The sequence below is a fragment of the Epinephelus lanceolatus genome, chromosome 23 (assembly GCF_041903045.1).
Source record: "Epinephelus lanceolatus isolate andai-2023 chromosome 23, ASM4190304v1, whole genome shotgun sequence".
Lineage (NCBI taxonomy): Eukaryota > Metazoa > Chordata > Actinopteri > Perciformes > Serranidae > Epinephelus > Epinephelus lanceolatus.
In genome coordinates this window covers 10,637,532-10,649,658 of record NC_135756.1, presented here as the reverse complement: position 1 = coordinate 10,649,658, position 12,127 = coordinate 10,637,532, and the positions used below count along the sequence as shown (strand labels likewise).

General features: G+C 41.0%; 1 protein-coding gene across 1 annotated transcript in view; it reads right to left on the bottom strand.

The window, feature by feature from the left end:
* Positions 1 to 10,589, bottom strand: part of gnai1 (guanine nucleotide binding protein (G protein), alpha inhibiting activity polypeptide 1) — a 32,638-nt gene extending 22,049 nt beyond the window's left edge. The window contains exon 1 of the mRNA XM_033614979.2: positions 10,107 to 10,589. Within this exon, the coding sequence (XP_033470870.1) occupies positions 10,107 to 10,224 (118 nt within the window). The 5' untranslated portion in view covers positions 10,225 to 10,589. The remainder of the gene's footprint in view (positions 1 to 10,106) is intronic.
* Positions 10,590 to 12,127: the final 1,538 nt, after the last annotated feature.

The following is a 12,127-nucleotide window of genomic DNA, read 5'->3' as shown; positions in this document are numbered from 1 at the left end:
GAGCCTGTGTTTTTCCGTTCTGGGCTACTGTAGAGACATGGCAATGCAACATGGCGATCTCTATAAACAAGGAACTGCTCCCCATGTAGATAGGGATAGGGAGGGGGTGCTGGTGCGGGGTACACCCTGGACAGGTCACCAGACTATCACAGGCCTGACACATAGAGACAGACAACCATTCACACTCACATTCACACCTACGGCCAATTTAGAGTCACCAATTAACCTGCATGTCTTTGGACTGTGGGAGGAAGCTGGAGTACCTGGAGAAAACCCACGCTGACACGGGGAGAACATGCAAACTCCACACAGAAGGGCTCCCCCACCCTGGGTTTGAACCGGGAGCCCTCTTGCTGTGAGGCGACAAAGCTAACTATTGCATCAGAGTGCCGCCGAACGGAGACCTGTTCGCGTTCTTGCGGCTCCCCAGCATCCACTCTATATTTACTGTCAACCTGGTTTGCTGCTTCCTGTTTGGTGCTGAAGGAAAACACAGCAACTTAACTTTTTCTATAAGCAAATACTTAAAAACTTGTGTCAATGTCAAACACGCACCAGCTGAGGTAAAACTTGAGATTTAATTCTGACACTGGAAATTTGTCTGTGACTGTGAAATGTTTACAAAAGTCATTTGGTGTAAGGCCGGCGTACGTCTTCAGTATAATCAATGAGATGTGTGCTTATGTAAGTGACTTGGCTCTGGCCCCTTTACACCAGTGATATCATGAGGGTGTGGATCCTGTCAAAGCCTGCAGGCCTGAAGAATACAAAACACAGAGTCGCCCTGATTTTGACTCTCTCTCTCTCACACACACACACACACACACACACACACACACACACACAGACCTTAAAGGGTTACATGGCACCACAGGCCTGACCTATCGCTCCTCATCCAGAGTCATGTTACACGCCCACAGCTTTGATACACCCACCCCAAAACGGCTACAGACTCAAAAACCACTGGAGCAGCTGGTTTCTGTTTCTAGCGGTTCAAACTATTTTAGGAAAATCCAAGCTAACCCTTCCAGTGAAAATGGAGGGGCCTTTTTTCTTCTTCTCCTTCCACAGAGAACAGAGACGTTTCTATCTACCAACCGCAAGCACATCTTTTCTCCTGGAGCCTCCCAAGAGCAGCGAGCTTTTATAACAATGGCAGTATGAACGTGACTGAAATGGCTACCACGCCTGAACCCTCTCCATCCTTATAGATTAACCATATGTTGCTGCTACTGCTCTCGGAGAATGTGTGCTCACATGCCAGCCGAAGATAGTACAATGTCTCTTTTTCATGCTCCATATTAACGGCATAAAGACACATTTGTGTGGGTCAGGAGGTTTATGGAGGCCGGGCTGCGGGCCGACACTTTTAGGTGCGATCCAAAGACTTGAGCAGGGCTTGGAGCAATGTGCAAACCACATTAGTGATGCCACATTAGCGGCATGAGCCCACCACCCTCCTCTCTCGCTCTGTTTTCCACCCTTTTTCCGCTATATACATCCCTCTTCCTCTTTTGCATTCTCTCTGTCCCGTACCATCAATTTCCCATTATGATTTATTGTTCCTCTCACTCACTATCCAATTCCTCTTTTTTCTTCCCTCTCTCTCTGGGGGGATTTAAGTATGACTCACTCATGAAGGATTCCAGGAGCCTCCGAGCGGTGCTACCCACCAGGGGAAATGACCAGAGGCATCGATCCACCAACAAGCAGATCGATAGCTAAAAGATTGTTTCCCACACACACTGGCACAGACCGAACTATTCGCGGAGACGTCTAATGATGCTTACAGCAATACTGGAATGTGAACAATTTAGCTACTTTGATTGTCCATGTTTATCGTCAGGGGGGCCCCCTCCGTCTCCATGATGAGTAACACAGCCCCGCTGCACTACATGTTTGGCAATGCCAGTTACATAATTTTAAAAAATATGGCAAACATTAAAGAGAGAACAATGACAAACGTTAGACAAAGGCTAAGGATTATTAATAAAATCTTCCCACGGTTGCACGACAGCTATAGAAAGAGTAATTAGGCTGGGGAGATTGTAATCTATTTTAGCATGTAGATATGAATAGGAGGATAATTGGGTCCTGGAGATGATGGAAATAAAATGAGAGCCAAATAAAGACTGAGAGCTAAATGTTCAGTTTACAAGGAAAGAAAAAAAGAAGATCACATTCCCTCTCGTACAAAGACACCTGAGCCTGCCAGCTAGTTTGGATTCGACTGTGTGCTCAGACTCACAAAGATTCAAATCATTTTCATGCAAATTGGAGGTTTTTACCTGGGTGTAATGTTTTTTTCAGCGGGGGCAGGGAGCGCACATAAGCCTGTCATTTACATGCAAACTAATATTACACTGTTATTCAGAATGTGACAGTATACTGAATTTGATGTGGGTCATGTAAGCTGCATATTCGGTCTGGATTATCAGATTTCCAAATGAAGCATTTTCCAGTATAATTCAGATTTTAGGAACATTCTTTGGACACCGTATACAGTAGAGATGTTCCAATACCATTGTTTCCTTCCCGATATGGATTTCTATAATTGAAATTACATATATGCCAATTTGAAATTGTGTAGCTCTCTTTAGAGTTTTAAAAAAGCCTTAAAATATAAAATGATTATGGATTATAATGTAAAATGATCAAAATGTAGAAGAACTGAGGATGATTATTTTGAGTATAATGTATTAAATTATTAACTTCTTTATTTCCTGTCATTCATCCATTCATAACTTTCACTGTTGGGGACTATCCAGGGCAACATATTGCCAATATTGCTGATATTTTCAAATGGCTAACCTGATACTATTTACAGGAAGTGGATTCTTCTTCGCTGCTCTGAAACAGTAGCTGCCAGTGGCTGCACATCACAACTCTTGGTGTAGACCACTGTTTTAGAATGACGAAGATTTGATGCCATTTTATCAACATGTGAAACTGTTTAGCAATAAAGTATGAGGTATCAGGTCAGGGCATACACTTGAGGACTCGTCAATTCCTGACCTAGCATTTTAGGCAATCGCAGGCATTTCTGATACTGTTATCAGAACAACTCTAGTGTACAGCGCATTCGAAATATGCGTCGCAATCAAGGTTTTACAACAGTTTGCGACACATGGTTTACATTCAGTTTTGTTTGTTTTCATGGATGCGTTGTATGCAAACCTGCTAGCCAACAGTTTTCAAGGCTTTGTGGGGAGATACACAAACGAAAAGTACAAGTTTCTTGTCAGAAGTAGAAACACACCTACTTTTAAACATTATGAAAGACTGGGATATCAACAGGTTTTTGGGTATGTGCAAATATCACAACATGGACCTTTTTAAGAAGGTAGTTGAAGGAATGAAAGAGGGAGGCTGTGTTCGCACAATCGAACAAGTCCCCCACTGGTGGAAAACTTCTAAAAATCCTATTTTTATCGGAGTATGCACAATTGCATGTAAACTGGAATATTATACCCTTTTCCTATCCAGAACTAGCACATGTATGCTGCTTTTTTAAACGTTGCAAAGCTTACTCAAATGGCAAATTAAGTCCTTTAGAATTGCCGGCAAGTAAGAGCTCAGACGAGCATGTCTTTCTTTGTTTTGTTTGTTTGTTTGCAGGGCTTGAAGCAAGAAAAAATCCTGTGCCTGAAATTTTTTTAGAGGGCCTTCTGCGCTAGGGGGGTCCGGGGGCATGGCCCCCTGGAAGAAAATTTTGAACATTTGACGTCTAAATGAATTAATCTGGTGCATTTTGAGAGTATCAATCAAGTATCACATCAAGGAGCTAGAATAACAATTTCAAGGTTTTTAATAATGAAATATGAACAGTTCACCAAAAAAGGAAAATTTGGTCATCAGCTACTACAAAATGGCTGGGGCCGGGCAATTTTAGGCAATTCTGAGCAACAAGTGGCAGAATAGGAAGACAACAAGAACGCATTAAAATGTACGTTTTACATCAGTTGAAGCTTGAACTCACAACCTCTGACACCAAGGAGCATCTTCTATCTGACTGAGCTAATTTGCAAGTGACAACTCATTGGTGGTTTCACAAATTATCTCACTTATCTCTACCACACCGCCTCTTTCTCTTTCTGTATGTGTGAATTGCAACCCCCAACCTGTAGCCATTTCTCTCTCTCTCTCTCTCTCCTCTCTCTCTCTCTCTCTCTCTCTTTGTGTGTGTGTGTTTTCATCTCTCTCGTATCTAGACCAAACTGAACAAATATTTATAGACAGACAAGCAACATCATAATTAAACAGGCTTTTATTTTTTAAACTTATTTTGTTTTGAAAATTGGCTGGATTCTCTCGTCTTTTCTGTGTCTGACTTCCTGTTTGGTATGATCTGCTCTATCCAGCTTGACATAGGCGCTCACGGCTCGTGTGAAAAATAGACCACATGCCGAACTGAAGCGCTGCAGTGCGCGAGCCTCCGCGGGCGCTCCGCTCTGCTCACCGGGCCTGTGTGGACAGTCAGATAGGTTAACATGGACGCCGACTGAAAACCGCCTCCGCTGCTGGGCACTGCGCTTTGGTTCTGCGTCCGGTGTGTCCGTGGCGTGACTGAATGAGAGACTGTGAAAACTTAAGGCCTGCCCTACTCTGCCTCTGATTGGCTAGAAGTCCTTGTTTACCTTGAGTAATGTGATACACCATTGGTAGTTGGAACTATCACTTTGCTTTGCTTTAAAACGACTGGTTAAATCACTGTTGCTACGGCAAGATGATAAAATATTCACGAGAAAAAAATATTCCTGCACCAGAATATCCCTGCGCCGGAAATCCGGCACCGTGCCGGAGAACTTCAAGCCCTGTGTTTGCCACAGACAGGACGGAAAAGGGGTTAGTAAACAGTAGAAAGCAGCATAGAGGCCAGTGAAAATGCTACAGGACTACTTCTTTTTTTATGTATCTGTTACTTATTCAGTCTCTCTCTCTCTCAGACTTGGTGCCGAATAAGTTTTGAACCATGTTCGAGCTCTGCTGGGACGCGGATGCATGGTAATTTGTGGCAGCGTGTCGTTGCATCACACCTGCAAAGGAGCTTAAATTAGCGCATCCACCCAGTTGTCGCATTTTCGTCACTGCCAATCGCAGCTGATTGGAGCTGGAGCTGATGAATACCTGTGACTACTGCAGAGTCATTTGATGTGGCAGTGAATACTGATTGTAACCTTTACCATTAGATACAAAAGCCAGATGTTTTAGGGTTTTTTTGTCAAATGGCAAAGAAGCTGCAGTGGAATATTCATCAGCCCTGTAAACAGCTTAGTAAGAGTATTGTCTTTTTCAGGATAAGGGCAATAACTGGAGTACTCTGTGCGTGTAAACCTGCTCAGCTTGCACACAGGCTCTCAAGGATTCAAATCATTTTCATGCAAATTGAAGGTTTTCACCTCGGCGTAATGATTTTATGTCAGTGACAGGGAGCTCACATAAGCCTGTGATTAACATTTAGGACAGAGCGGGAGAGGCAGATGGTAAACACATGAACTTGCCACTCAGCAAATCACCTGCTTTATACACAAATATCTCCACATTCGCTAGGGGTCACCTCCATTTGATGCACCAAAGACTTTCTAACAAATAGTATATATACAACACATCTCTACATCTCCACAACGCTGCCAGCCTTTTACTACCACACCACATGTTTTGCTGACTTTTTATCTGTGTTGACAGGGTGTGTTTAGAGAAAAGTATACTCCCGAATTGCCTGCGAATCAACAACTCTAAAACAGTATCTTCCCAGTGACTGTTTATCTGCAAGGTAAACAACTCAAACTCTGAACTGCGGGCCCCCCGTCTCTCTGCAGCAGAGCTTTTTCATATTTAATGCTTCAGTCATTAGCAGGGTTCTCATCTTACAGCCCCTCTTTTCCTTTCTCCTGGCGTGCTGGCCTGCCCGTGTGTCACTTCAGGCAGTAACCTGAAGAGACCTCCGCGCTGAATGGATTAAACACAAATGGCAGGAGACGGTGCCAAGGCAGCCACGCGTGGGGGCCACACGACCTGGCACGCAACCATCACGACAGCTATTCAACCCAAAACAGAGTGGTTAAAGTAATGCCACATGGTTTGTGTCGAAGCAAAGGCTGATGAAACCTCATATTCCACCCTAAAGCAGCATAGCAGAAACTTGACCTAACTTGCTCGCTTTCAATCAGCAAACCCCATCTGGCCTCCAAGCACCTGAGGAATGCAGCCTACCTTTAGCGAGAAAGTATGTGCATTGTTGCTCAAACAAAACGACACCAACGTCACACTAAATGTAGAGAAATGTAAAGATTACATCCTTAGGAAAAGCTTTGCTAAATTATGGGAAGCACATGAGGAAATGTTTGTCTTCCTCCGCCTCACAAATCTGTCCACAAAAGCCACTAACAGCTCTCACTCTGTGCCGTCTGTCAGGTGTTTGCCTGATATTGCTATTGGCTCCAGACTTTGTGTCCTGGTAACCCACATACCATGTGTGTGCATGTCAACATTTCCCAAAGCTCGCCACCTGAGGGGTTGGTGGAGAAGTTTTTCACCTACGCTCTCTATTTACAAGGATAACAGTGTTTCCCCACATGTGAGTAATGCCCTTAATTTACACATGGCTGGTTGCTGAATGCAAGCAGTTCACCTAATTGCACGTACAGGGCTGTCAGAAGGAGAGGTGGCGTGACAAAATACATGTAACGAATCCAAGAAATTACAAAAGACTTCTGTGCCGGTCACAATACATTCTTGTGGTGGATTTTTAAAGGGATATGTTGATATCCAAACAACAGCCTATGGTGGATTCTCAACTCAAACCTAAAGAGGATTTGAAAACAGTTCGGTGCACAAAGGTCAGTCGAACTTCACCACTTCTGAAAGTGAGAGGGACACGAGGCACCTTTATCTACATCAGCATGTCATGTTGAAATGTCATTATTGTAATTCTGTGCATTTGTTGTGCAAGACTTTTGCGATGTTGCAGTGTTTTTAGACACATTTGTATGCTGTAAATCCTTAAAATTATAACCTACCTACACAATAATTCCACTTTTGGGGTTGAATATATGTTAAATAAACGTGTTTTATTAAATGTCTTGGTCTGCTTTCATTCTCTGAACTTCTAATCTTGCCCTGTGCCAGAAAATACCCATGTCCCAGACAAAAATTCACAACTTTAAACAATTAATTAAAAAATGGTTTAGTGTGTAATTTAGTGACATATAGCAGTGAGGACTGCAGATTGCAACCAGCTGAAACTTCTCCAGGTTAATATTCCTTCAGTGGTCAGGAGATTTTTACCAGGAGCCAAATTATCCGCAGAGGTCTCCTCCTCTCCAAAACAAACTGATCAGGTGATTAAAACCAGTAAAAATACTGGATGAGCAGTTTCACATTACATGTCGCTGTTTTTATGATGCTGCTCATCACAGATGGGCTTCTAACTATGGTGGCTGATGCGAAAGCCAGTGTTTTTCCGTTCTGGGCTACTGTAGAAACATGGTGATGTAACAAAGTGATCTACATAAACAAGGACCTGCTCCCTGTGTAGGGCTGTCAAAATTGCTCAAAAAGGACGTTCGAATATTTGTTCTAAAAATAAGTCATAGGTTCGAACCATTTGAATTTTTTTTTTCCATTATGTCCATAAGAGTGCAAACTAATACAAGGAAACATACTTGTATATGTATTAATACAAGGAAACATAACTACTTGTAGGTATTTTTATTTCAACATAAACGTCTTTGAAAACATTTACATACCTACACATTAAAACACATAAAACAATTATCTATAACATTACATTATAAACGACCGCAGACCTCTTGCTTGCCCCCCCCCCCAACCTGTCAGGCCACACTACCCACGGAAGTGCTGTGAATAGCCACGAAGCGCCTCGAAGCGAAGCCAGTTTCCTTTCGGCGCCCATGTTAACCGATTGCGTCATCCACACCGGCTGGCTCACGCCCTGCAGCGATTGTTTCGGCGTCTGGTCTATTTTCTGCGCGAGCCGCGAGCGAATGTGTCAAGCCGGGTGACGGAAACAACAGCTGGGAGCAGAACCGCTTGTCAACCAGCGTGGAGAAATGTGCGTCTGATGTGAACAGAAGTGCTCTGGCTTGCGCAAGAATTTTGGTGCGCTGCGCTTAGCAGCACTTCCGCGGGCGGTGTGGCCCCGTAGTGCGTTCAGTGCAGCGGCCCAGGCCAACGCCCACTCGCAAAGAGGACAGCTGCGGTGGTGTTTTTTTTTCTCTCCACAATCGAATATCAATTTTCACATTCGAAGGTCCATTTTTTTTTCAAATTCGAATTTAAATTCGAATTTAGAATATTCGTTGACAGCCCTATCCCTGTGTAGATGTAAACAGTTCAGTCTTAGGTAACAAAAACACAATGAGTCTTATTTTCACGTGACAATAAACTTTTTACAAAGTATTACATTTGTGCCAATATTAACGCCAAAATGTTTGTAAGCATAAAGTTTCTCCCATCATGTCTGTTTTCATAGATCACAACTTTAGCGTGGGAAGTGGCGTACGCTTCTTTCAGGCCTCCTTTTCTGCGTAAGCAATGTTTATAGATGAGACCCCTGGAAGTCTTTTGCTGTGAGGCAACACTGCTAACCACTGCTCCACCGTGCCGCCTGGTGAAAAAGTGTACTATTATAATCATCTTTGCTTTAACATTTTGTTTTATACAAAAACATTGGCCCTTTCTGTCAGAATTCTACAAAACCATAGTTTAATCAATCATGTTTTATGTTATGATACTAAAACTTTCTGTGCGCCCGATGAAGTTAATAAATCTCAAGTATCCAGCTGCAACAAAAATCCTTTTAAAGAAGAAATAAAATCACTGGAAAGTTGGCCAATTATAAGGTTTAAAAAGTCACGACTTTGGTCTCTTTAAAAGACATTTTCCAAGCATATCTGAAAAGTAAAAATCCCCTCTAAAAAATGTATTTGTCCCAATTCTCAAGATAGAAATTGACTTTTTTTTTTTGGTCCATCGGCCACACTAAAGCAAATCCAGCAGCCACATGCATATTTCACCAGCATTTGCCTGGCAGCTGGTGCTTATTTACAACCCTGTAGATATAAAAAGAGAAAACAAAAATCCTGTCAGCCCCCCATTAGGTGTAACTTTTAATTTAGAAACAGCACCTTTAAATTTCATAATAATGACTGGAGCCAGGGGTGTAGTAGTGGGGATAAGTGGAACTGTCTGATGAGGGCCCCAAGGCCACAATTATTTTATTTCTCAGTAATTAGTGCCACAATTAAATTAAAATTAGCTGAGTTAATCGGCTGAAAGACTAAACCCTTTAAAAGGCTCAAAATGGTTTAGTCCACCCCTGCATCAGGATTCATGAACACCAATGTGCATCAGGTGTTTCCCCAAAAAAGGGAAATAAGGGCTTCAAAACAGAGCGACAGAAAGGAAAACGAAAGAGCACAATCGGAGTTTGAAAGCAAAAATCAGAAGGTATGTAAGAGAGACATGGATTAATGGAGGAAGGGCGGGGGCCCCTCAGAGACTGCTCATGGATTGGGCCCAGAATTTGGTGCTACGCCCCTGACTGGACCCAACAAAGTTTCCAGTCACATTCATCAGGCCTGGGCCCCCCAAATGAGCCACAGGCCTATTCTCAGAGCTTTACAGTGGACTATAGGAGAGGAAATGTGCCATTGTTGGGAGGATTTAGTCAGTACAATTGGTCTATAGAGGAGACTCAATGGGAAAAAAACTTGCCATGTGTGTAATTCTGACAACACATGTGAATAAAACGGACTAAAACACACACTGATGTTAGGTTTGGGGTGTAACGTTTTTGTGCCCTGTTAGGAAATAACGGGGCACAAAATGTTATGTTGCGTTCACTGACCGGAGTTGACAGTTGACGGTGAACTCAGAGCTAGCAAAGAGGGGAGTATGCTAGCGATGCGGAATTGAAACTCCGTAACACTTCACAACTGACACCACCTAAAACTGACCGTGAACCATGAAGACTAACCGACACTGCTGTGGTTTTCGTGTACCAGTGTGTCCTCGCAGCTAATAACCGCTGTGGTTGAAGACACAGTGAAGTTAGTCCCCCCCATCTTCTCGTCCCTCCTTACCGAGCAGCAGTAGCTTGACCTCCCGGGCTGCCTTCTCTCCGTCGTCCCGCAGATTCCTGTCGATCATTTTACTGCGCTCCACCGCCGCCTTGTCCTCCGTGCTCAGTGTGCATCCCATCCTCGACCGTGTCCTTCAGACCCAGATGGTGGAAAAGAAAAATGTCTACAATACCCTATATACCCACATTAAATGGTTAAAACTGCCTTCACCCCGCACACACGCCCTTTTTTTAAATGACAGGCAATCGATCTGCTCGGAGGGAAAAACGGGAAGCGATTCGACTTTTCAAAAATCGGTGTGGCGTTTCTTCTCCCTGCTGGAATATGGTCGGATTAAAATCCTCCTTTTAATCCGACAGAAAGATGATTTGATAGCGAAACAATTCCTCAGTGATGTCTCTTCCACCCGTTCGCCTCCATTCGTTGCGGCGGCGACTGGCAGTATCGTATGTACGGCTTCAACTGGAGAGAGCAGCTCGGCGTGTTCTGCCAGCAGCAACAACAATCACACTTCCGGTCTGACTCTTCACAATAAAGGGGTCATTTCCACAAACCTAAAACTCAAGAAGAAAATTACTATACTATACCGTATAGTATATTATAAGCTACTATACTGTACTCTACTTTACTATACTATACTATACTATACTATATAGTATATTTTAAGCTACTATACTGTACTCTACTTTACTATACTGTACTGTACTTGACTATACTATACTATACTATATAGTATATTTTATGCTACTATGCTGTACTCTACTTTACTATACTGTACTGTACTTGACTATACTATACTATACTATATAGAATATTATAAGCTACTATACTGTACTTCACTATACTATACTATACCATATAGTAAGCTACTATACTGTACTGTACTGTACTGTACTTTACTGGACTATACTATACTTTACTATACTATATAGTGTATTTTAAGCTGCTATGCTATACTGTAATTGACTATACTATATTATACTATACTATACTATATTATACTATACCATATAGAATATTATAAGCTACTATATTGTACTATTCTATACTATACTATACTATATAGAATATTATAAGTTACTATACTGTACTGTACTTTACTATACTATACTATACCATATAGAATATTATAGGCTACTATACTGTACTGTACTTTACTATACTTTACTATACTATACCATATAATAAGCTACTATACTATACCATATAGAATATTATAAGCTACTATATTGTACTATTCTATACTATACTATACTATATAGAATATTATAAGTTACTATACTGTACTGTACTTTACTATACTTTACTATACTATACTATACCATATAGAATATTATAGGCTACTATACTGTACTGTACTTTACTATACTTTACTATACTATACCATATAATAAGCTACTATACTATACTATACCATATAGAATATTATAGGCTACTATACTGTACTGTACTTTACTATACTTTACTATACTATACCATATAATAAGCTACTATACTATACTATACCATATAGAATATTATAAGCTACTATATTGTACTATTCTATACTATACTATACTATACTATACTATATAGAATATTATAAGTTACTATACTGTACTGTACTTTACTATACTTTACTATACTATACTATACCATATAGAATATTATAGGCTACTATACTGTACTGTACTTTACTATACTTTACTATACTATACCATATAATAAGCTACTATACAATACTATACCATATAGAATATTATAAGCTACTATATTGTACTATTCTATACTATACTATACTATACAATACTATACCATATAGAATATTATAAGCTACTATATTGTACTATTCTATTCTATACTATACTATACTATACTATACTATACCATATAGAATATTATAAGCTACTATATTGTACTATTCTATACTATACTATACTATACTATACTATATAGAATATTATAAGCTACTTTATTGTACTATTCTATACTATACTATACTATACTATATAGAATATTATAAGTTACTATACTGTACTGTA